The 27,070-nt window shown below is 39.8% G+C and overlaps 1 protein-coding gene across 2 annotated transcripts in view; it reads left to right on the forward strand.

The window, feature by feature from the left end:
* The window catches only part of MGAT4D (MGAT4 family member D), a 62,885-nt gene that overhangs the window by 27,129 nt on the left and 8,686 nt on the right, over nt 1-27,070 (forward strand). For both annotated transcript variants that reach the window (XM_058666829.1, XM_012927840.3), the window contains exons 2-8: nt 9,426-9,581; nt 13,136-13,273; nt 16,757-16,890; nt 19,002-19,048; nt 22,303-22,416; nt 24,080-24,155; nt 25,736-25,850. In XM_058666829.1, coding sequence (XP_058522812.1) covers nt 9,476-9,581; nt 13,136-13,273; nt 16,757-16,890; nt 19,002-19,048; nt 22,303-22,416; nt 24,080-24,155; nt 25,736-25,850 — 730 coding nt within the window. In that variant the 5' untranslated portion in view covers nt 9,426-9,475. The remainder of the gene's footprint in view (nt 1-9,425; nt 9,582-13,135; nt 13,274-16,756; nt 16,891-19,001; nt 19,049-22,302; nt 22,417-24,079; nt 24,156-25,735; nt 25,851-27,070) is intronic.

The raw sequence follows: 27,070 nt of genomic DNA on the forward strand, positions 1-27,070 counted from the left end.
GCACATGTGCCATACACATGTGCAAGGTCTTCAAAATATTCACAGAAAACACGTGACAAAATGCATAGACTTCTATTCAAAATAAACATCCTAATTTAATCTTTTCTACAAACAACTTGAAGCCTCCTTATGGGTCAGCAAGATGAATGGTTTTGTAGAAATACACTAACAAATACATATTATAATTCCTCCCCATGGACTAGAACTAATGAAGAAAAGTCACTATTTTTCAGTCAACACAATTTCATTTCTGAGTATGAAGTGTTTCAGATAATAATCGGAATGTCTTATGGAAGTTTAAATATAATTAGGAAAACATTGCTTCCTAACAATTGTAAGAGAAGTTAAAAGGGGGATAAAGGGAGCTAAGTTGTTCTAAACATGCGACACAATAGAGAAGAATGTAATTGTAGGAGACTGTTATAAGTCAGGGATTCATGTTGAAATTTCTGCCCTAACCTGTAAGTGGTAAAATACACACAACTATGTCATCACTTATACTAAATGTTCCAAAAATTTTAAATACTTTCTAATACAAAATGGAATTTGTTGCTTACAAGAGAAACAATTAAACTTTAAGGTCAGAAGTGTTGAAGAAGGATGGGAAAATATTTTGCTGTAAATCTGAGCCAAAATAAAGTAGATGCAGTTATTTGAATATCAGCAACATGGACTCTAGAGAGAAGTGCAATAAAAATGCTTAAAAACAAAGTTGAGCATCATCCGTTACCAAGAAAATGCAAGTTAAAAGTATAAACTACTATTTCACGTCATTCAAAACTTTCTGTTTTAGGAAATAAGACATTTCATGAGGCTATGGAACTTAAGGGGTTTGCACAAATTTCCTTTGGAAGAATGTGTATTCAGTTGCTTTCATTATGAAATGTGTGTATTTTCTGTGTCTTAGCAACAGACAGGGCTGCTAATTACTGCTGCTTATGGTTGGAATTGTTATACAGCCTTACTCTTGGTGTTTGGCCAATTTCTGGTCTTGCTGTTCAGTAGCCATGCCGTTCGGGTTACTAAATGTATAAGTAACATCCCATAGTATAAATAGTATAAATAACATGCATAAATAACGTGCATGTGTGTATGTAGATATATGATTATTTTTATAAGAGACACATACTGAAATATTATAGGTAACCTTTATACAATTATTTAGTAATAGAAGAGATAAGCATGCTATGGAATATTCATTACAGTGGAACATTTTATAGTTATAAATGACTTACAACTTGGCTTCCCCAACACAGATTAAATTGAACAAAAGAAGCAGTTACATAGGAATAGATGTGTTTTCTTTCATTTATTAATCTCTAAGACGAAGTATAAGTCAACTTGTAAAAGTAAAAGAAAAAGTAAAATAGAAAAGAAAGCAACAGGTGGTCAATACAAAACTGGAATTCCTTCAGGCAAGGGAGGAAAATTTGAGATAGGAAGAAAAGAGACAGGATAGCTAAGGCTTAGGCAGTGTGTAGTTCATGAATGTTTGTGTTCATTATTAGTCTTTGAATTATTTATATATCTTACATGGCTAATTACATGGCTAATACATTTCACAATAAGACCCTAAACATTGAGGGGCATTCATAGGGAATTTAAAGGGTTGGATACAGTGTGATTTGAGTATTTCAAAGTACACATGAAGGGGACTGAGAGGAAAGTTTTTCTTTCTGAACTCCATCTTCTGACTGCCTCTGATACTCCCTCTGGGGAACCACGTTGGGTCCAAGTGCTTGGGTAGTGAAGTAACCTGTCTAGAATTGGTCACTGCGCCTTCTGCTCTTTGCCCTGGGTGAGTTGCCTGCTTCTCTCAACATGCTTTACCACTTCATACTGGGTGCATTTAGGGTACTGACCTCCCAGTCTGCGATGCATCTTCTCTGCAGTTTGTCTTTTGCTAAAATTCCATCCAGTCTTCCAGTTCTCAAATATCTCCTCTTTTCTGAAACCTTTCCTGTCACCCTCCTCTACTCAGTACTCCTTAAAAAGTTCATCATTCCTGGGCCTGGCATAGTAACCTAGCGGCTGAAATCCTCACCTTGCACGCCCCTGGATCTCATATAAGCACCAGTTTGTGTCCCGGTGGCCCACTTCCCAACCAGCTTCCTGCTTGTGGCCTGGGAAAACAGTCGAGGAATGGCCCAAAGCCTTGGGACCCTGCACCTGTGTAGGAGATCCAGAAGAAACTCCTGGCTTCTTGCTTCTGATTGGCTCAGCTCCAGCTGTTGTGGCCACTTGAGGAGTGAATCATCAGGCAGATGATCTTCCTCTCTGCCTTTCCTCCTCTGTATATCTGACTTGGCAATAAAATAAATCTTTTTTTTTTTTTTTTAAAGATACTATACTTCCACCAAGCTCTCAGCTGATGACAGAGACTTGGGCTACGCATTATGGAAGCCCCCAGTCAGGTGACGGTTAATCATATGAAATGTACTTCATGCAACTTTATTTTAAACTTTATTTTAAAGAAGATTGCATTTAATCATTGATACATAGTGTAAAATATTTCTCAATTAACCACAACTTGACTGTCTTGGGAGGAATATATTTCTGTAAGTATGAAATAAGTGCAGAATTTAAAATGTTTAATGCAAAAATGTGAATTATTCCACTGATTGGAGTTATGTTGAAAACGTTTTTGAGTGTATTGTATCAAGTTAAATATATTTTCAGAAAGTATTTCACTTGCTTCTTTTTACTTTTTAAAATGTGACTACTAGAACATTTCAAATTACAGATGTGGCTTGCTTGTTGGTTCACCTGGACAGTGTTTCCCTGGCCCCTGCTGTGAGCTAGAGCTAGTCTTCCCCAGTGAGGCATGATGCCATCCCGGAAATGTAATACCTTTTTCAATGACTAAGAAAATACTCTTTTTACACCTAAGTTCATCAAGGTTATTGGTTTGTAAGGATCAGTAGGAGTTGATGTCTCATTCGGAGACTGTTTTTATGAGTGGAAGTCACCTTTGCCCGTCATACACCCAAGAACTGGTGTTTGTTTTCACAAATACTCAACAAAGGTGCTCAATTTACTCAAATAATTTTCTTAACTTATTTTAGGTCTTTGTAAAATGATTTTGTAAAATTTTGTCCTCATTAAGTACTGAAGTGATTATGCAAAATAAAATGGGCAGTTTAACAGAGTATTGACACACTGAATTATTAGGAAGAATATCTGAGTGGCAGATCTAAGATCAGAGATTATGTCTTTTAACATTTTCCTAATGGTTGTTGCTGCAAATACTGCTTCCTCCAGGGAAGACACTTTCTTTTTATGTTTACAAAATTGATCCCTCAGGGTCTGACCTACAATGTTAAAACCCAAATATGTTGCATCATCCATGATATATCAACCATAAATACACAATCTATTTTGCTAAGAACCTATGAAGTCCTAATTTCATAATGTTATTTATATTGGTTCAACTACATCCAATGTAAGAATTTTCAAATAATATACACTACATGAATATTCAACATTTAGTTGTATAGTCACAGTTCTTTAGATTTAGACGTGATTCAGGTTAGTGATTAAGAATCACTAAAATCAGTTTTTTTTAAAAAAGATTTATTTTTATTGCAAAGTCAGATACACAGAGAGGAGGAGAAACAGAGAGGAAGATCTTCCATCTGATAATTCACTCCCCAAGTGGCCACAACAGCTGGAGCTGAGCCAATCAGAAGCAAGGAGCCAGGAGAGGCTTTGGGCTGTCCTCAACTGCTTTCCCAGGCCACAAGCAGAGAGCTGGTTGGGAAGTGGGCTGCCTGGGCACGATCAGACACTCATATGGGATCCAGAGGCGTGCAAGATGAGGACGTTAGCAGCTAGGCCATGGTTCTGGGCCCTAAAATCAGTTTCTTTGCTGACAAATTAATTCATTCAATTTTTGAGTACGTATCTGTTTAAGAGCTGTATGTCAGTTACTGTTCCAGGCATTAAAAAAAACAAAAAACAAAAAAACCCCCTCAGATTCTAGAGAGTTCTGGATAGAGACATAAAGACAATAAATATTTTGTAAAAGGTCAAGGAGTGCTAAATGCTTTTTAGAAAGACAAAAAGGATGAGGAAGAAAGTGTGCTGCTTAAAGTAGGATGGCCGAAGACTTAATGGAAGGAGAGGGCGTTAGATTCTACAGGACCTGGGGGTACCAAGAGCTGAAACCTAAGATTGGTGAATATTTGGCCCATGTAAGGAACCACAAACAGGTCAGGGTGACTGGAGCTGGACTGCCCCAGTGAGGCACGAGACCAGCCCCTAAATGGAATATCCTTTTAAATGACTAGAATGTTTATCAAGGTTATTGGATTGCAATTTTGTTTTCTTGTGATGCTTTAATTGGGCTTTGATATCAAGGTCTTTCCAGTCTTGTAAAATGTGTTTAAAAATAGTCCCTTTTCAATTTGTGGGGGGAGATTTTGAGAACTGATACTGGAGCTGATACTGGTTCTTTAAATATTTGGTAGACTTCAGCAGTGAAAATCTCCAGACCTGGAGAATTTTGTTGATAGGAGATATTTATTATAAATTCACATTCCTTACTCATTCTTTTCATATTTTCTTTTACACTTTTCTGAGAATGTACCTATTTCTTCCCAATTACTCAGTGCGTTGCTATGTATTTGCTCATGGTAGTTTCTTATGATCCTTTGTGTTTCTGTGATACCACAGTGCCTCCTCTTTCATTCTGATTTTGCCTGAGTCATCTCCTGGATATCTTAGTCCAGCTAAAATTTTGGTCATATACTTTACCTTTACAAAAAATGAACTTGTAGGTCGTTTGACTTAGTCAATGAGTTGCATCCCATATAGGAGTGGCTGGGCTTTAGTGCCAAGTTGGCTCCTAATTCTAACTTCCTGATAATGTGCTCCAGAAGGCAGTAGGTGATGGCTCAAGTGATTGAGTCCTGCCAGCCAGGAGGCTCAGGATTGAGTTCCTGGCTCCTGGCTGCAGCCTGGCCCAGTCCTGGCTGTTACAGGGTAATCGGGCAAATCAATAGATGGGAAATCTCTGTCAGTTTTTCTTTCTTGGACTGTTAATTAATTAATTAATTAATTATAGAACATCTTACTTTTATTGATCTTTTCTCTTGTTTTCTAGCTTCTAACCCATATATTTCTGCTCTGGTTTTTATTAGTACATTCTTTTCATTAACTTCATGCTTAGTTTGCTTTTCTCCTAGTTCCTTTAGGTGACATGTTGGGTCGTCTGTTTGAGAGCTTATTAGTTTTTGTTGTAAGCATTTATTTCTATAAACTTTCCTCTTAAAAGTGCCTTTGCTACATCCTGTATTTTGGGCCAGAATAGAGTCTTTCTGTAATATTTATATATGTGTTTGTTATTTGAGAGGCAGAAAGAAAGAAATAAAGACAGAGGGAGCTCTCCTGTGCTGGTTCGCTCTCTGGTTGACTGAGCTGGAGCTGGAAGCTGTGAACTCAATCCAGGACTGCCAAGTGAATGGAAGAACCCAGCTACTTGATCTGTGTTACTAGGAAAGCAGAACTAGGAGCCAGGGCCTGGACTGAACCCCTTTACTTAGTTTTGGGACACAGACATCTTAACCAGCATCCTAACCAAAGTCCTATCTCCAGACTGAAATATTCTAAAACAGATGTTGCATCTAATCCTCAGCTGTGCCTTTCAACTGAAGGATCTACTCCCATGATTATCTGTAGTGGGACACCAAGATACAATGTAGAAGGCCACTTGGGAAAAAAATGGGTAAAGGAGAAGTTGGAGAGGCACTGTTTTCTTTATGGTATAATATATATCACTGTGGAATGGATTATAATATTTACACGTTTTGAAGAAACATCCCCAAAAATGCCATAACTGTGGCTATTTATTTCAGATTATGCTCCCGCTTGTATCCCTTTTATTTCAAATTCAAATTAAGAGTTCTAGTTTTTAGTACAGAAACTTAAGACATACTCAAGCTTAAAGGGAAAGGTTCAAGTTCCTCTACATTACAATATCCAAAACCTGAGCATACTCACTCTCCTCCCTTCTGGGTTTTTTCCACGTGGCCTCTGAGGTAGGGACCAGCCCATACGTCTTAAGAGACCAAGTTCTGGAAATGCCCCTTTGCCTTTCCCACGTGGGGAGGCAGACTGACTTCCCTTGCTCCTCTTGATTGACAGCTCTTGTTCTTTGAAGGGTCGACTTGGGTGTTACGATCTCCATCTTCTCCCCTCTTAGAATATCTGTATTCTCTTCTCTGTAGATACCGTTCCCCAGGCTAGGACTCATGCCTCATTCTACTGTGCCCATTTCCTCCAAGGAAAGAATTTTCATTTCACTCTGTCAGGCAGAGAATTTTAAAGTAAAAACTTGAAGCTTTTCCCACCATCTCATTCTTTTTTTGTTTGTTTGTTGTTTGTTTTTTAGGAAATCCAGGGCTTTATTTTGGGGCCATGCCGTGGCCCCAAACCTACTTCCCACCTTGCAATTTTTCAACGTTTAAACCTCTAGGAGACCCAGCAAGCCCCTTCATGATCTTTTGAAGACCACTAAGATGGGAAAGCCCACCGTTTCTCAAACAGACACATAACATTACTTACAGAATCCATTGTACATAGAAACTCATTCTTTTTTTTAAAGGTTTATTTATTTGTTTGAAATGCAGGATTAAAAAGACAGAGAGAGAGGTGGAGAGAGAGGTGGAGAGGGAGAGAGAGAGAGAGAGAGAGAAAGAGAGAGAGAGAGACACCAAGATCTGTCATCTGCTGATTCACTCCCCAGATGACTTCAACAGCTATGAGTGGACTGAACCAAAGCCAGGAGCTCTAATCATCTTCCAGGTCTCCCAGAGGCCTCATCCTTGGGCTGTCCTCTGCTTTCTCAGGTGCATTAGCACTGAGCTAGATTGGAAGCAAAGCAGGTAGGACATGAGCCAGCACCTATAGGAAGTGCCAGCATCACAGGCAGCAGCTTAACTTCCTACACTATCATGCCAGGTCCAACCATCTCATTCTCTATCACTCTGAGGGCAGATTCATCTAAATGATGACCTTGGTCATACCTGACTCCCCTGGATCACACTTCCATATGAAGCAGAACTTTCTTTTTTATCGTCGATCATATGTGCTCTCTGAGAGAAGAAACAAGGCTCCCTCTTCCAAAAGTAGGCAGCACATATAACTAGGAAATGAGGATGAGTAGAAAATGGAGAGTAGATGAGGTCCAAGGAAAAATCCTGGGATACTTCATGTTTAGAGTGGACAAATGAGAAGACAGTAGAGAAGGCAGAGATGAGATGTATTCACTGATGAGGCAAGAAGAACCCCAGCAGCATGTGGAGTCCAGGAAAAACCAAGAAATGAAAGGGTTCCAGTTAACTTGGGGATCAAAGTCCAATGCTGTTGAATGCTAAGTGTTCTCACTTTCTGATTGCTAATGAACTTGCTCAGAGTGGTTTCCATGGAAGGATATAGGTATAGGCCTACTTGGAGTAGCTTTGGGAGATAACAAGAGGATTTAGAGGCAGGAAGTTTGGATAGATCTTTCTAGAAGTTTGTTATGAGAGGGTGGGGAGAACTATGCTTGTGTACTGATGGGTATGATCCAGAAAAAGGGAAAAATGATGAGACATGAAAGTAGTAAGAGTGGATGGAGTCTTGTATCCACATACACAGGCCGACTTCAATCCAAACCCAGACATTATAATTACTACATCAGGACAGAGCACCAGCCAAACAGGCACTTAACCCATCTGTTATAGTACCAGGTGTCCTGTGCAGGCTCCCATGTACTGCCTTATCCTCCATGTGCATCTGGATATGCATTTACTTTTCAAAAGATTAATTAATTTATTCATTTGAAAGGCAGTTACAGAGAGAGGAGTAGAGAGCTTCAATCTCCTGGTTTATTCCCCAAATGGCCATAATAGCCAGGGCTAAGCCGGGCTAAAACAAGGAGTCTAGAACTCCATGTAGATCTCATACATGGGCAACAGGATTCCAACCATGTGTGTCATCTTCCACTGCTTCTGAGGCACTTAACAGAGAGATGGATTGGAAGTGGAACATCCAGGACTTGAAGCAGTGCTCTGATGTGGAATTCCTGAGGTAAAAGCAGTGACTCAACTCACTATGCCACAATGCCAGCCCGCAATTACTCTTCTTCGCTATAAAAATACATGCTTTTACCAGTGCTATTCAACATATTATTGGCTGTATTTGCTAGAGCTATAAGACAAAAGGGTTAAAAGAATTCAAATTGGAAATGAGGAAGTCAAATTATCCCTATTTGCAGATGACATGATTCTTTATGTAGGAGAACCAAAAGACCCAATAAAGAGACTATTGGAAATCATGAGAGAGTTTGGCAAGGAAGCTGGCTACAAAATCAGTGAACATAAATTGATGGCCTTAGTGTACACAAACAACTCCATGACTAGAAAGAGCTTCTAAGAATGAACTAATCCAAATTAGGAAGAATGTTAAATACCTTGGAACAAAGCTAACCAAAGATGTGAAAGACCTCTATGATGAAAATTACAGAACATTAAAAAAAAATAGAAGACATTAAAAGATGAATGGGAGACTCAGCATAATCAAAACATTCATATCACCAAAAGTAATATACAAATACAGTGCAATCCCAACCAAAATCCCAACATTCTTTTACATTTGGAAAAGATGACATAGAAATTCACCTAGGAACAAAAGAGACCACAAATAGCCAAAGCTATCCTGAAGAATAGAAATAGAGCTCCATGAATCACAATTCCAGATTTCAAGACACCACAGGGCAGTGATAATCAAAACTGTGTGGCACTGTGACTAGAACAAAGATCAGTGGAACAGAATAGAAACTCCAGTAGTGAGCCCACACATGCACAGTCAACTAATCTTTGACAAGAGAACTTAAAATAACCCAGGGAAAATGTTCGGTTGTTTCAACAAAAGCTATTAGGACAATTGGATACCAGCCTGTGGACATAAAAGACAAGACCCCACACATTTCACCCTATACAAAACTTAGCTCTAAATGGACCAAGAACTTCAGTCTGCACCCAGAAACTATTGAACTCTTAGAGGAAAACATAGGAATCACTCCACAAGGTATGAGTATAGGCAAAGACTTATTAGAAAAGCCACCAAAAGCACAGGCGGTCAAGTCTAATGACATACACAATTTAATAAATCTGGAAAACATAGACACGAATTAGTCAAGTAAACATTATTGTTAATACCATATTCCATGTATTATTTTAAAATGTTTTTGTTAGTATATATATATATATAGTATATATAAAGGAACATATGTATATATGCATATCTACCTTTATATGCGTATATAATGCTGTATATATTGCTATGCAAAAGTATAGATTTTATTTTTGTATATATTATATAAAGTTGTATGATACCATAGCTATATGTACAGACATTCACATGATATTGCATTTTCTTTACAGATAATCAGCTCACTAGTTGTAGAAACCATGTATTGGAGTTTAGAGAAACTATGAAAAATTTGAAAAATAAAGCTGAAAGCAATCGCCAAGAGCTGATGGAAGCCTTTGATCAAATGAGAAATGAAATTACGATGAGAGACAAATTCGAAAATTCAGGTTTGTGTTGCTTTTGTTTTTGTGTGGTTGTCAGCTTATTTTGTATTATGTTTTTGAAAATCTAGATTTAATGCCTTCTGAATTTTGGGCTAGCCCCAATAACTGTAACTAATCTGGTCCCATTCTTTTACTGTAAGACAGGAAGAAATCAGATAGAGACCTCATTGATACTCTTGCCCTCATCTCCACCTTGACAGTGATCTTCCTGGATTTCCGTTCACCATTGATTGACCCACTAGACACACCTAGAAATCTGAGCAAATCCACTGATCCATCCCTTTCCATGTTGCATATTTAAATGTCAGTCACCAAGCAGTCCTATTGCTCCACTATCCTTGGTATCCCACAGAGCTGTCCAAGCTTGCCACCAACATCCCCACAACACTGGTCAGCCCACATTGCTAGGATGCCTTGGGAACCAGGGAGCGTTCTTTCCAATCTTGTTACTTTCTGGGAAGTTCCACTGTCCTGTGTATAAACCTTCAGTGGCACTCCAGTCCTCCAGGGCATAGTGATCTCGTAGACTTCTCCCCGGTAGTCAGATCACCCCCTCCCCAGGCAACCATTGATCAATTCTGTGTGCTGCTACAGTTTTCCAAGAATGTCTGGAAAGAAAAAGCCAGGATCCTAGAACTCCCTCTGGGTCCCCCCCCCCCATGTGGGTGGCATGAACCCAAGAACTTTGGCTATGATCTGCTGCCCTATCAGGTACATTAGCAGGAAACTGGATTGGAAGCAGAGAAGATGAAATTCTAATTGTTGCTCCATATGGGATGCTGGTCTCACAGGTGGTGTGTTAACTCATCGTGTCACAATGGTAACCCTTGAGTGGCATTTCATCGTTTGACTACACAATGAATAGTCTGTCCCTTACCAACTGAAGGCATCTGAGCTGCTTTCAGTTTCAGAGAATTATGAACTAAATGTTTCTATAGGCATTCATGGTTTTTTTTTTTTTTGGTATGAAGAAAAGTTTGTGCTTTTTAAAATATTAATACATAGAAGTAGGACTGATGGCTGCTTTCTCAGAAGTTGCTAAACTGTTTTCCAGAGCAGCTGGACCGTTTAGTATTCCTTGCTACAATGTGTGACCATTGCAGTGACCCTAGGTTACTAGATCCCAGGTTATTGCAAGCCACTGTAGCCTTCATATGATCACAGTTTCACATAGATTTTAGATTGTGTTTCACCAGGGACTAATGAGCAGTTTTTCAATGTGCTTACTTACCATACAGATATTTTCTTTACAAGTATATCCATTCAAATTTTTACCTGTTTTAAACTAGATGGTTTCTTTTCTTAGCTGAGGTGCTTTTTAAATGTTATTTATTTGAGCAGTAGAGAAACAGAGGTGAGGAAAAGAGAGACTTTTCTCATCTGCTGGTCGATTTGCCATTTAACTAGAAACCAGAAACTCACTCTAACTCTGCTATGTGGGGTCCAAGGAATTGAGCCTTCACTTGCTACCTCCAAGAGTGCACATTGGCAGGAAACTGAAATTGAGAGCAGAACTGGGACTTAAATCCCACACTCTGTTTGGCATGTGGGTGTCCCAAATAGTGATTTATCTGTTGCACCAAAGCCCACCCCTCTTACTGAGTTTAGAGTTGTGTGTATTATGCTGGGTATTAACCAGATGGGTATGACACTTGGAAATGTTTTATTCCAGACCTCATCGTTTCTTTTTCTTTTTCTTTACAGTGTCTTTTTGAGAGCACACATTTTGAATTTTTGATGAATTTTGATCAATTTCCATTTATTGATCTACATATTATTTTATGTATTAATATGTTGAATCTAATGACCAGTTTATATAGTTCAGGGTCAGGAAGATACTCTTTCATGTATTTAACATTTTCAGAGTTTTATGTTTTTTGTTTGTTGTTTTTAACTTGAGGGACAGAGAGAGAGATGGAAGTTTTCCATCTGCTAGTTCACTCAGCAAGGCTCCCAATAGCCAAAGCTGGGCCAGGCCAAAACCCAGAGCTGAGAACTCAGTCCAGGTTTCCTGTGTAGGCACAGGCACCCAGCTTGCAGAGCCATCATCACTGCCACTCACGATGGACATCAAAGAGAAGCTGGAATCAGAGTGGAGCCAAAACGAACCCATACAGTCTTGGCATGTGAGCATTCCACTTGCTGTCTTAACAACAAGGCCAAACACCCGATCTAATAGTTTTATGTTTTACATGTAGGTGCATGAAACTTTCAGAGTTAATTTTTGTATAGGTCAAGACTCAAAATATTTTTTTATATTTATTTGTTTTATGGAAAGTCAGATACACAGAGAGGAGGAGAGACAGAGAGGAAGATCTTCCGCCCACTAATTTACTCCCAAGTGGCCATAATGGTTGATGCTGAGCCATTCAAAGCCAGGGGCCAGGAGCTTCTTCCGGATCGCCCACATGGGTGCAGAGTCCCAAGACATTGGGCCGTCCTTGACTGCTTTCCAAGGCCACAAGCAGGGAGCTGGATGGGAAGTGGGGCTGCTGGTATGAGAACCAGCATGCATATGGGATCCCGATGCATGCAAGGTGAGGGCCTTAGCCACTAGGCTGCAGCGCAGGTCCCAAGACTCAAAATATTTTCACATGGATATTCACCTATTCCAGCAACACTTTTTTTGAAGTAACCTTTCTTTGAATTTCCTTTGTACTGTTGTCAAAATTCAACAAGTGGTATAGTTTTATCTCAGTTTACTGTGGTCTATTCTAATAATCTGTACATCTATTTTCTGTGTGACACCATGCTGTTTTAACTAGTGCTACAGAGTAGGAATTAAAATTGAGTAGTATGTGGTCTCCAATTTTATATTTTTCATAATGATTGTGGCATATTCTAATGTATAGTACAAATGGAGTCATTTAATGCAGACTACAAAAACAAGTTATAGATACAAACTGTAATGACACGTTGTTAATCAAAGCAGAGGAAACCAGCTATAGCATGACTCACTTAGACTTCCTTCACTTGGAACTGACAGTCCTTTTGGCCTCTGGCTTTCTAGCTCATTGTGCTTAAATGTGCTATGCTTTAAAAATAAATCTGGGACCCGGCACCATGGCCTAGTGGCCAAAGTTCTCGCCTTGAACTCTCTGGGATCCCATATGGGTGCTGATTCTAATCCCAACAGTCCTGATTCCCATACAGCTCCCTGCCTGTGACCTGGGAAAGCAGTCGAGGATGGCCCAAAGTCTCGGGACTCTGCCCCCATGTGGGAGACCCAGAAGAAGCTCCTGGCTCCTGGCTTTGGATGGCTGTTGTGGCCACTTGGGGAGTGAATCATCGGACGGAAGATCTTCCTTTCTCTCTCTCCTCTCTGTATATCTACCTTTCCAATAAAATAAATAAATCTTTAAAAAAAATACATAAATCTGAATCAATCATCTTTGTCCTACATGTTGTAACAGTTATGGTTTTGATAACTCACATTTTAGAGTATTCCTTAGACATTGATTCTGTGAATTATTAATTTAACTTTTTGAAACTTGTATTCAAAGGAGAAAAGTCTTTATAATCTCACACTCAGACGTGTTATTATTCTTCTCTTCCAGTTGAAAATAAGGTGGACACGCTGAACCAAAATCAAAAAGTTTCTAATGCATTTGAAGACTTGAAGTTCTTTTTCCCTCATCTGAAAAACGCAGGCAATGTTTATCCTAATGTACTTATTGGCAAAGGAAGAAAAGATGGTAAGAAGTTTGGAATAAGGAAATGAAATCTTTGGGAATGTATTTTTTTAAAAATGTAAACCATGCATATAGCACTTGAACTCATGCATAAACCACAAGCTTACTTGATATTAATTTAAACAAACACAAGTCAGTACCTTGTCAGAAGACAAAATTCAGTGAGCATTTGATGACTTGAATTCAAATTCTATTCTGCTATAAAGGCTTTGAAAATAAGTCAGTAGAGGTTAATATACATAAAATATCTACTTCAGTAAATGGCAAATATTTTCTCTTTTGTTTTGATAAATATATTCTTACCTGGTTACCTTCCTGTTTTCCCATCTTTCTGAGACTGGGGTCAGCAAAGACTTTACAGAAGAGTTATTATATGACGAGCTAAGCATTGAGCATAAGTTCACATAAGTATTCACGAAAAAAAAAGGCACATGAGTTTAAAGCATTTAAAGCAGGGCTAGGCCATGTCTCAGGACTGCTGCCATTCCCACAGATTTCATTCATTCCAGTTAGTGTAAGTCGAGATTGTGGCCTGCCGGTTTTTACATAAAGTTGTGTTGGAACACAACTATTCATTCACTGTCTGCATTGACTTTTGCACTACACAAGGTTCTCATACCACAGACTGTTTGGCCTAAGAGCCAAAAATGTTTTCTGTCTGTCTACAGAGGGTTCTTGATCCCTGAGCTATCTAGTACCTGGGGAATAATCAGTGCTGTTCTGTGTCATTTGCATCTGACATATTAACCAAGCTGATTGTGTTGGCATACAGGTGTCCAAGGATGATTTTCGATGTCTACTGAATACTTAGGGTAATCATTCCATGTTTTCTCTTGTTTTCCTTATTTAACTTTCTCTGCCCAGTACAGTATGGGCTATTGTTGTCATCTGTTTAATGACTGAGAAAATAGAGGCACAGATTAAGAAACCATTTGAGTTACAATTCTGACTGCCTCATATTTCATCATAGCCTCAGGGGATTATAGCAGAAGCCCATGACACAGAGTGTAGGGAAGGAGGTAGAGAGATGTTGCTGATGGGAGGCAGAACAGCGCTCTAATATATGAGCTTGTGATGGTACAGGGATAGTGTAATTACTAGAGCGGTAATGAATCCTGAATAATTTCCTAATTCAGTGACATACATCCTCGTATTTTTTAATGTTTATTTTTATTCATTTTCATCTCCTCAAAAGGCAGAGTAACAGAGAGATTAAGACAAACAAGAGACAGAGAAGAGATCTAGAGAGACAGAGATCTTCTATCTGCTGGTTCACTCCCCAAATACCTTCAATAGCCAGAGTTTTGTCTATGATCAGAAGAGATATTTCTTCTTGGAAAATAAAAGATCCAGCACATAAAACATACACAGAAGTATTGAAGCCTATGGCTCAGTTTGGTGGACAGACTACTGTCAGACTTATCTGTTCTATTTCTGAATTTTGCATGTATCTCAAGTGATTTCTGTCTAATCACTCCTCTCTATTTATGATTGAACCTGTCATCATTTCCTGCCTGGTCTATTGAAACAGACTTGTAACTTTTCCCATAGCATTAGAATTACTGAGGTCAATCTAGTCTTTATACTTTAATCAGAGGTTTGTTACTAAACTTTATAGCTGATAACACTTCACCCTCACCTTTTTTTGTTTTTGACTTACTTGTATTTATTGGAAAGGCAGATTTACAGAGAGGAGAGAAAGAAAAAGATCTTCTGTCTACCGGTTCACTCCCCAAGTGGCCGCAACAGTTGGAGCTGAACAATCCAATGCCAGGAGCCCGGAGCTTCCTCGATTCTCCCATGGGTCTCCCACAAGGGCACAGGATCCTAAGGCTTTGGCTATCCTCTACTGCTTTCCCACTCCACAATCAGGGAGCTGGATAGGAAGTGGAACAGCAGAGACATGAACGAGCTTTCATATGGGATTCCTGCACTTGCAAGGCAAAGATTTGGCCACTAGGCCATTAAGCCAGGCCCACCTCACCCTCAATTAAAATCCTTCAGTAGATTCTCAGTGCACATAGAAATGAAGCTGGCTCTTTGATGGGCTGTGTACGTCAAAATTCAACTTCTGCTACTCTTTCTTCTCAAGAAACCCTGAACCACCCATAGTTCCCAGAAACAGGCTAAAAGCTTTGAGATGCCCTTGTGTTTTGCATGTGCTGCTCACTGTCTGTTTACCAGTGCAGCACCTACTCCCAACCCACAGTGACTCGTGATGTGACTGTGAGGACTTCCAAGGTTAAATGAAAACTTCTTGATGAAGTTTTTCCTTGTGGCCTCACTATTCCTTTCTCTTATGCATGCATGTTAGACTCAAGGAATTTAGTGCTGAACGAGGTGGGGCAAATAACCTAATATTCTAGAGTCAAGGCAAACTTCCTGGAGGAATGGCATGTAAGTGCCATGAAAGGGAAAAAAAATTGAAATAGGTTGAATTAGGGAAAGGCAGGTGGGTTGTGAGGAACAGACAAGTAGAAGATGGCCATCTTGGTAGAGGAAAAAAATGTATCGGGTTCAAATCCTGGCTGCCTCTACAAACCTGAGAGGGCCTCCCTAAGAGGCCGTTGAACTTGAACTGGACAAGTGGGATGCTGGACTCTGTACGGTGTAAACTTTTAATTAGGGAATCTCAACGGAACTTGAGCTGTGGTTATGCATCAAGGTGAAGGAATTCATGATGGGGGAAGGGTTTGGGGTGAAGGGGGGGGAATCCCAGTACCTATGAAATTGTGTCATGTAATAACAATGTACTTAATGAATAAATGAATATTAAAGAAAAAAAAAAATCCTGGCTGCCTCACATCTGATCCCGCTCCCCTGCTGGTGCACTTAGGAAAGCAAAAGATGAGCCGAGTGCTCAGACCTCCTCATCCATGTAGGAAACCTGGCTGAATTTCCAGTCTCCTGGCTTTCACCTGGCCCATCTCTGGCTGTTGTGGCCATTTGAGGGAGTGAACCAAAGCATGGAAGATTTCTTTCTATAGGTTTCTCATTTCTCTCTGCCACACTGACTTACAAATAATAAAATAAATTATTTTTTAAAAAGTTATTTAGAGGTATGGATTCACATAATCAAATAATTTGGAAACAACTTCATTCGTTTTTTCAGATGAAAGTACTCCACAGTTGTATGCTGTTTTGTGTTTCAGTATTCCCTCAGGAAGGGTATTAGTGTGTGGCATTGTGTACTCAGTCAGATGAAACCTGTTACTAATGGGAAACAGTGCTGTTTTCACAACACCAGAATTCTCCAGGCTGACGACATCTTGGAGTGTACCTAATGCATTTACCAATAGTCCACTGCAAATGGCAGTTTTCTCAACCAGAAAACCAAATAGCAGATAGGGATGAACACAATACAGTGTCACACACCCTTTCTGTGACCGCAAGACTCACAGAAATGTGCAAGTAAGCATATGATTCCTGCTGACTTTGAGTGTCGACCGAGGCTTGAAATGCTGATTTTAGATTCTGTGCCTGCAGTTTCTTTCGCACTGGGCATTCCCACGATCAACAGAGGAAGTTACAGCTACCTGAAGCAAACGCTCACCTCGGTTTTGTCCTGGATGACTCGCTCTGAGGAAGAGGACTCCGTGGTGATTGTCTCTGTTGCGGATGTATGTATGAACGGTAACAGGCTTTCCTGTCCCTTCCCTTTCTGTCTCTAAATTCGCTTCCTCAGTGCTGATCACTGCCCTGTGTGGGTTATCATTCTTAAAAATAGCAACCCCCAGATGCTTTTTTTAGGAGAACAGATAACATATTTAATATTGCTTAATGCCACTGAGGAGGAACTAAATACTTAAATCTTAAGAAATATTGTCTAGGGCCCGGCGGCGTGGCCTAGCGGCTAAAGTCCTCGCCTTGAAAGCCCTGGGATCCCATATGGGCGCTGGTTCTAATCCCGGCAGCTCCACTTCCCATCCAGCTCCCTGCTTGTGGCCTGGGAAAGCAGTTGAGGACGGCCCAATGCATTGGGACACTGCACCCGTGTGGGAGACCCGGGGCGGGGGGGGGGGGTTCCAGGTTCCCTGCTTTGGATTGGCGCGCACCAGCCGTTGCGGCTCACTTGGGGAGTGAATCATCGGATGGAAGATCTTCCTCTCTGTCTCTCCTCCTCTATGTATATCTGGCTGTAATAAAATGAATAAATCTTTAAAAAAAAAGAAATATTGTCTAAATGTGGGAATAATAAGCTTGGAAAACTTGAATTTCACTCAATACAGAATCTGTACATACTATGTGGAACAGAGATCATATTTACACACAGATCATTAGAGCTGATGCTGTAATGCTACCAGCCAAATAGAACCTGGGTGTATGAATCCAGGGCTAATGAATATTAAGTAATCACAAGGACCATTCATTGAGAGACTTCTGCCTGGAACTGATGGCCCATGAATGAATTTGCTGGACATGATTTGTAACCTGCATCGCATCCCTTGAAGCTTACAGGTGTAGGAATTGCAGCCTGAGGACAAGGAGCACCTTTCCTGGTGCTTCATGAAGCACACTGCCCATGATGGCTTCATGGACTTCTGTTTCGCCCATAATGCCATGTAAAGCTGCAGATGTTTAACGTCACAGAGCCTTTTGGAGGAAAATCTGGGGACACAGATTAAATTTTAAAAATATGTATATTCTTTATCTCAGAAATCCAGATTGATTCTAGGAATTTATCCTAAGAAGAGACTCGGGCAGTTTTTTTAAAACATGACAATATAGTGTGATAGCTGAGAACACAAATGCTGATGCCTGATAGCTTTAAATTACGTGATGGTACACTTTCACAGACAACTCAGATTTGTGTAACTTCTGTGTAACTCAGATTTGACAATGATGCTGTCATCTTTCAAAGTGCAGACTTTATTTTTTAAACTACTTATAGGCCTCTATATTTTGTTTTAGATTTATTTATTTATTTCTATTGGAAAGTAAGTTATACAGAGAGGAGGAAAGAGGAGAGGAAGATCTTCGGTCCACTGATTCACTCCCCAGATGATGGCAACAGCTGGGGCTGGGCTAGACTGAAGCCAGGAGCTTCTTTGAGTCTCCCATGAGGGTGCAGGGGCCAGGTGTTTGGGCATCTTCCACTGCTTTCGGAAGCACATTAGCAGGGAGATGGATCAGAAGCGGAGCAGCCAGAACAAAAACTGCGGTCTGTGCTGGAAGCAGCGGTTTAAACCACTATGTCACAACACCAGCCACTAAATATCATCCAGAGAGGGCCGCCATCAGAAGGTGTTTGTAAGCCAGGCTGTCATGTAATCTAGCACACAGTTCAATGACAAGCAAGGCCACAGAGGGGCACGGAGGAGGAAACTCTGGGAACCAAAGTCAGTACTACTGTCTGGGGAAAAGTTGACATCATCTTAAAATAAGCTTCTTATTGCAGTTTACTCACAAGTGGGGACACTTCCAAAGGACAAGTTCCAAAGTGAGTATAGTAAGAGTGAAACAGTTTCAAATTAAATGAATTTGTAAACTAGTTTTGAGGTGTAAATAATAAATAGTAATGTTGCATATTATGGCAGAGGAAGAATGCAATGTTTTCTAGATGCAAGTTGGATTTTTCAAAACATTTTAAATTCTTGTACAGGAAATGAAAGGACTAGCAATGTTTTAGGACAGAAGGACTTTCCACATTTGTATTAGATTTATACACAGCGAAAACCTGCCTGGAAAACTATGAAACATGCTCAGTTTCTGTATTTTTTCTCATTTTTAGAACAATGAAGATTATTTAAATTCTGTTGTCAATATGATTACAAAAAAGTAAGTAATATCTGGCAAATTTAAAAACTAGTTATTCTCTATTCTCTCATTTCCTAGCCCATTTTTTTTTCTGAATTGTGTGACTGATTCCTTGGTGACCATGTTCTTTTCCATGAGCACAGGCATGCAGAAAGAACCAGTAGTATCTGTCCACGTTATAATGAAATATATAGCTTGTGTTTCTCTCCAATTTTGGAAGTTATCTCCCATTAGAATTCCTCTTTTCCATGTAATAATCATTGCAATAACTATTGCCCCCAAAAATCTATTGCTCCTAAGGAAATTTTGCAATGTTCTTATATTCCCTCTGGATGAAGTTACTTCATCGCTTGTGCTTTCCATCTCCTTTGGGGTAGCAGTGAAGGCACACCCTGACAAGTCGCTCAGCAAACAAGATGTTCTGGAGTTGGCCCAGGTTTCCAGAGCCTTGTGTTCAAGTGGGTGACAGCCACTTGGAATCACAGCACAGAGCTGGGTGTCATAAGGCAATATGAGAAGACCGGGAGGAGGGGTGTTAACTGAGCCGAACCTAAAGTGTCAAGCTCCCGGGCAGATGGGCTTGGTTTAACCCACTATGTCACAACCCCAGCCACTAAATGTCATATAGAGAGAGGTGTATGATCATGCCCAGCAAGTAGAATATCTTAGCAAGGCAGAAGGCCAGTGGTTTTTAGAACTATAAGTAAATCCTGGAGCGTGGATGTTTAGGATTAAGAGGGAGAACTAGAGTGAGGTAAGGCAGGCCACAGGGAGATCTCGTCCTTTGGCACCATGCTAAGGAAGACGAACTCTGTGCTATAGATGAGGGTTGCAAACAGGGAGGAGAAAAGTTAACTTGGGGCAAGGAGACTGGAATGAAAGAATTGCTTCCTTAGAAGTTTTCCTTTTTCTTTGTGAATTACCTAAGATCCTGTGTTGAGGATGAGAGAGTTGATGGGGCAGTAAAGGCAACTGGTGAAAACTTGAAGTGGGTGACATTTAGAAAGGGAAATGGATAAATAAAATTTTGTGTATTTTTTGTTGTGTCCTGGCTGCTCCACTTTCTGTCCAGCTCTCTGCTGATGGCCTGGGAAAGCAGGCCCAAAGCATTTGGACCCTGCACCAGTGAGGGAGACCCAGAAGTTCCTGGCTCCAGTCTTTAGATCAGCTAAGCTCGAGGCATCGTGGCTTTTGGGGAGTCAGCCAGCAGATGGAAGATCTTTGTCTCTCCTTCCCTCCATCAATCTGATCTGCCTTTCCAGTAAAAATAAATAAATATTTAAAATTAAACCCCAAAATCTTATATTCAAGAATACCCTGTTTTCTACTTAGATTTGAGGGCTAGCAAGAGAGACAGGCAGACATATGTAGCTTCCATCGCTGCTTGACTTCCCACATGCCTGTATCATCCAGGACGGAGCCTGCAGCGGAAGCCAGGAGCCAGGCACTAAAGCCAGGTCTCCAGCAAGGAGGAGCCAGAACCCAGTCCCCCGAGATATCTCCTGCTGCCTGCCAGGGTTTTCATTAGCAGAAAGCCGGAGCCATGAGCAGAAGCTGGCTCAGAAATTCAAACTCCTGTGTGGAACATGGGCCTCTTCACTGCTGGGCTAAATATCTACTCCTATAAACCAGACTGTTCATGACTGTACATACTGCCTCTTGAGGTTATTTTCATTTGCCTCTACTGTTCTAAATTGCTATACAAACTCTTGTGGTTTGAAGTTACACAATTTCACCTAAAAATTTTTAAGGATTATTATTTTTACCTTAAAAAAAATACCCAAATACCAGAAATTCTCATTCTTCTCTTCTGTATCAATGCTTTCCATTCCTCAAGGAACATCTTAGAATTAGTTTTTAAAAGCTGAATAAACCATAAAATCAGAGTGCTGGTCACTTTCCCCCTGACATCTCCACTAACGGAGTGCTTGTATGGATGCAGAACAGTTTTTTTCCATGAAAGTCTATTCCAGATTGAATATCAAAGGAGGCAAATTACTTAGTGTCCGCGATCAAAAGAAGCAAAATTGCTACCAGTTTTCCTGGGTCCCAAACTCACATTCTTTTTCAGCACAATTGTGTGATTTCTACTTCCATGCTATTGAAACTCACCTATAAAAACATGTTTTCGGGCCAGCACTGTGACATAATGCACTAGTCCTCCACCTGTGGCGATGGCATCCCTTGTGGGTACCAGCTCATTCCCTGGCTGCTTCATTTTTGGTCCAGCTCCCTGTTTATGGTGTGGGAAACAATAGAGGAGGACTCATTCCAGGGACCCTGTTCTCATACGGAAGAGTCAGAGGAAGCTCCTGGCTTCTGGCTTTGGCCTGGCCCAGCTTCAACTACTGAGGCTATTTGCAGAGTGAACTAGCAGGTTTGCTCTCTCTCTCTGTCTCTCTCTGCCTCTCCTTGTCTCTGTAACTCTCCCTTTCCAAAGAAAAATAAATGAATCTTAAAAATAAATGTGCTTTGTGTGCATGTGTATTTACATGTATGCAGACAGTCCTTAATTTGCAAGATAGTGTGGGACCATAAAAATGATTGTGCAAATTGAAATCATGCCAGACGATATTAAAACCCAGTGTGAAAAGTCATAATTGTTCCATGACTTTTAAAATATTAATGTATATCTAGGTTAGTATACTATACTTTGCATGTCAAAATCATGAATATTAAGGTGTTTTACTCTTTTAGGAAAGAGGGTCAAGAGTAGTTTTTAATTTTATTTGTTTATTCATTTGAAAAAGTAGAAGAGAGAGAGAGAGAATGAAAGCTTCTATCTGCTGATTCACTTCCTACAAGCACATAAAACCTGGGGCTGGGCGAGGCCAAAGCTGGGAACCAGAATCTCCATTTGGTTCTCTCCCATGGCTGGCACAGACTCAAGCACTTTAGCTATCTCCTACTGCCTTCAAGTTCTCATTAATTACAAATGTCAGACTATGTATCTTATTTAAATTTAAAAAAATTATAATTTAATGAGATTTTATATATTTAAAGCTTCATGAAAAATGAATAACGATTTTGCTGCAAAAAATGTTTGAAAATTTGCCTTTCCATGAACTTTTTGAAGCATGGTCATGTAGTTTACTTTCTTGTCATTAATTTATAAAAGAAATACTTCTGTATAAGTGTTTTATGATTTAGATACTACATATTATCCCAAAATATGGAGACATACATAAGAAAATTATGTTTAGGTATGTATTATGTAATTTATAGCAAATCAAACAAATATTCAGTTAAAAGTCTCCATTTCCTTCTCTTTGTAGATTCAAGAGGCAGGTGAACTTGGGATTCTTGGAGGTCATTTCAATACCTGCCTTTCTCTATCCAGACATGATAAATGCCTGGCAATTCACTAATGACTCAAATACGATTCACAGGTATGACACCTGAAAAAGCAGTGTACTTAAGGAACTAACGTTCTCTGATGAAATCCAGGAATTCACATCCAGTAGACACTGTTGCGAGCTTTCCAGTGTGCTGGAGCGAGCTCCGAAAAGCTTGCCAAAGCTCCCCAGTGCATCTCTGCCAAGCTCTGCTTAGCAACATCAATGGTTAGCATGAAATCAGTCCTGGTGAGTATGTCTACACCATAGGAGTGGACAGATGTCTCAGGCTGGGATATTCCACCTGTCACTCCCAGGTCAGCTGTTACACACTGACAAGCCCACCATTATGGTGTATGCTGGTACTTAGAACCAGTCATTAACAAAAATATAAGGAGGGGAGGGTAGAGGTTGGGATTATGAATCCTTACACCTAGATTTTAGTACCAGCTTTTCTATTGGCTGCTTGTCCCTGACAACCCTTTTTTCCCCCTGAGTTTCCCCTACTTTTGAAATCTTAATGACATATTTAGAAGAGGCATTTTGAGAATAAAACTTTGATACTTATTTATAAAAGAATATTGACAAAAGTTCTAGACATATAAAACCGGATACATTTTTAATACATGCTTGGTAACAAATGTAGTCAATATTATGGGAATGTAAGTATTTGGTTCCTCAAACCCAGATTAATAAATAGAAAATTTAGAAAGCAGAAAAAGTTCTCCAAGGAGACCTTTTAGCTTTACTTTAGGACTTTTGCTTGGCTTTTAATTTATGATCCGTACCATGTCCAGGTTTTGGGGTCAACGTGCAGGCAGTCATCCTAGACCCTTGTTTTCCCTCCAGCCCTTTTCATATGTGGCTAATGTTTCTTTTCAAAGCTCTTATTCCATGAGATCCTTCTCCTCTCCTTTCCACTGCCTTGAACTTGGCTCACACTTTCCCCTTAGAGCTCGGTTTGCTCCTTCTAGACCTAACCCAGTACAGCTGCTCTAGGCTGCCTTCTCCATGCATAGCACAAGAATCTTGTTTACAGGTGATCATGTTCAGAGTCTCCCACTTGTCATAAAAAAGTTGCGCTTTGCAACCTTGTCCCTGCCAAACCCGCCATCCTCAGCATCAGCTCTGTCAGCTCTCTGCGCTCTGAAACTCAAGAGCCCTGCTCTTTTCTGCAATCACGCCCGCACCACGCTGCCACCTGCCAGGAATGTCTTTCTTTTCCACTTTCCCATCTTATTGTCAGATTGCTGTCACCATTGAAGTCTTCACATAGCACTTATTTTAGTCCTGTTATGAATGTCTTGTCTTTCAATCCAGTTTATAAGAGCAGAAGGACAAGAACTACACTGTATGTTATTCTTTGGGCTGGTATCTAGTTCAGCGTTTGATTAGAACCCTTATTTATGCAACCATTGGAATAAGACCTAAAGTAAGAACAAATATTAATGTTATCACCCAGATCAGAAGTTTTATCTAGATAAAAAGTTAACTAACCATACTGTAAGATCAATAGATTTTGTTTATTATAGTTCAGTAATGACACCAGACACTGTTCATTAAATGAGAGGGAAACTTGTTAGCATCAACATGCTCAATTTTACTTAATGTACCTTGTGCTCTAATAGACTATAAAAGCCTATTCTTTGTTAAAGTGTGCTTATAAATAAAATGTAAAGAATGACAAATATTAACAGATTTTATTGCTTATCTTTAGTTGGCAAATGAAACAAGTACTGGACTTCTGTATTTTGATGCTGTATTCCCAACCCAAGGCCACATACTATTTACAGGTAAAAACTTGGGGGGGTGCATTTATACCTTATAAAATATTTTCTCCATCCCTTAATGCTTGCCTTTCTCATTGTTCCTCCAACTTACTTTATAACAAAAAAATGTAGAAAATAACTATAGAAAATACTACATTGAAATGCCAAAAGGAAACAAAATAAACTGTCAGTTTTTCTCACTGAGTTCATGGTACCAGAGCAAATTAAAGTTACTTAAAGCAAACTCAAAAGAAAATTTCAAATTAGGGGAAAAAATAGAAATTTCGTGCTTCTCTTACTTGGCATACCATCTGACTTGCCTAAGCAGATGTATTTTGAGCACTCATTTTGTGTCAGGCATTATCTTTGTTTCACCCTCCCCTCCTGTATTGCCTCACACTTTCTGATGACACAGTCCTGTAGTGCCTGACTCTACGGTAAAAATAAGGAGCTTGTGCATAGTTGGGGTCCCTGAATTCCTGTGCATTGTTAAGTGATAACATGGAGTTTCTGAACATGTGGGCAGCTGACAGATGATGACACATGCGGGAGAAGTCTGCAGAAGGCCCTTGGAGAGTAGAGAGAAAGACAGGGAGCAAGAAGGAAAAGTCTCCACTTTTTTTAAATGAAAATACCCCCCACTTCCTAGATGGGGGTAACGCAATGAAGCATGAAGTCTAACCTGGCTTCCTTTGTGATGTGAACACCACGATTCTACTGTGTGCCTTGGTACTGTGCCCAAGGACTTCTAATTTCTTTTTAATCATTTAGGAGGCCTTAGTTCTTAAATTGTGCACAAAATATATTATAGAAAGAAAGAAAAGAAAGTCTCATTTCCATGTGCTCCTCTCTCTAGAAAGTCTTATTTCAAGGCTCATTTGCACCATTACTGTAGTCAGAGGGCTGTGGAGAAATGGTCAGCCCCCTTCTAAAGCGTCAAGGTGACTGATCTCTGCTAGGGAGAGCTATGGACAGCTTCTCATCTGCCATCTTTACAAAAATAGGATGTTGAAAGTCTAACACCCAGAATGCTGAAATTCAATGTGAAGGTGATCAGCTGTGGAGGGCGGAGTGCCCTGTGGAGATTAGTGCCCTTAGCCAGGGGACCTCAGAGAGTGAGCCAGCCCTGTCCCTGGTGTGAGGACATCATGGTCAAGCGCCATCTGTGAAGACTCAGCCAATGGCCAACTCCACACCTTCTGACGGCTTCATCTTGGACTCCCAGCCTCCAGAACTGGTTCTTGTTTATGAACCAGTCTGAGGCTTTTCGTTGTAATATCCCAGATAGACTAAGACAATCCTGTACCAGACAGTGGAGCACGTGTGAGGATAAAAAGCAGTTCAGGTAAGAACTCTGTCAAACAGAATCCAGATTGAATGTGAGAGGTCAGTCGTGAGGAAATACATGGGTTAATCTCTGGTCTGGTTATTACACAACAAAAGATTTCTAACTAGAAACACATTCAGCAAAATAAACTTAAAAATCATATCCATAAGGACAGTTTTTCAGCATAGACCATTATATTTTCTGTTTTCAAGCTAATATAACCCACTCAATGGAAGCATTTAATGTACTCATGCCTTTTTGGTTTGTCTTTTTCCAGCTAGAAGATGACATCATTGCTAAACAGATGTACTTTACAAAAATAACAGATTTTGTACGTAATATGAGTTCGCATGACTGGTTTTGCCTTGAATTTTCAGTGCTTGGGTTCATAGGTAAGCGATAGGTTTATTTTGCTGGATCAAGCCTTTAAAAGCATATGCACAGAGTAATTTGAAAAGTTTTAAAGAATTGACCGAAGAGTTTGTTACTAAATGGAAAGAAATGGCATGATTTCAGTAAACATACTTTTAACAGTAAAATCTGATGCAACTACTTCTATTTCCAATACCTTATTTTTAAGCCAGAATTTTGTTTATAGATAATTTAAGCAAAGCAGCATAAATGTACATGTTTATAAAAAGAGTCACCATTTATTCAATCATTGCTATGGGTCTGGTACGTATTAGCTTGGTGACTAAACGATTTTTGTTGCATAGAAAAATGCTGAAATTTGAGATTTAAAGTTGTAGAGAAGCTCTACAAATATTGTGCTGCTAAGTCTTTGCAATCTCCAGTATGCCAAAGTTGACGTTCTTAAAGGATATAAAAATGTGAAGTCGGTGTTGTGGTACAATGGGGTGAGCTGTAGTTGGGGATATCTGCATCCCACACTCGAGTGTAAATTCCAGGCCCAACTACTCAGCTTCCAGTCCAACTTCTTGCTAATGCGCCTGGAAAGCAGCAGGCAAGGGCATGAGTGCATGAGTGGTTGGACCCCTGATACCGACATGGGAGACAAGGGTGGAGTTTTAGCCTAACCTGGTCCTGGCTATTGTGGATGGACATTTGGAAAGTGAACCATCAGGTAGAATAATGTGTGTGTGTCTGTGTGTGTGTGTGTGTGTGTGTGTGTGATTCTTTCAAGTAGTTAAAAAATAAACAGCTTTAAAAATATGTGACTTATGTTCACCAATGAAAAGTTCCTAAAACTGCCTGTACTGTGATTTTTTAAAAAATTTTAAACCTTTTTTCATAGACTTTCCATGTTCTGTTCTTTGAGCCTCAAAGTAGCAAGTTGAACACCATACTCTTCATGTCATAACACACGACATCATTGATTCATGCCAGAGTTGTTGGTGTTCCTATGTTGAAAATAGACATGTAAATATACAGATATTCATGTAAAATATTTGGTGTTTTTCATAATTATGTCTGCTTTAAGTTTGCAAAATTGATAATCTAATTTTTTCCCTCAAAACCAGATCTGAGCTCTCATTATATTATGTGCATTTGTTTATTGTTTCTTGCTGCTGTGTAATTATGCATCCCCCATTCCTTGAGAGGTCCATTTTGATTATGTCCGATTTCCTGTGAAATCTGCGTGCCCTGCTGT

The sequence above is a fragment of the Ochotona princeps genome, chromosome 7 (assembly GCF_030435755.1).
Source record: "Ochotona princeps isolate mOchPri1 chromosome 7, mOchPri1.hap1, whole genome shotgun sequence".
Classification (NCBI taxonomy): domain Eukaryota; kingdom Metazoa; phylum Chordata; class Mammalia; order Lagomorpha; family Ochotonidae; genus Ochotona; species Ochotona princeps.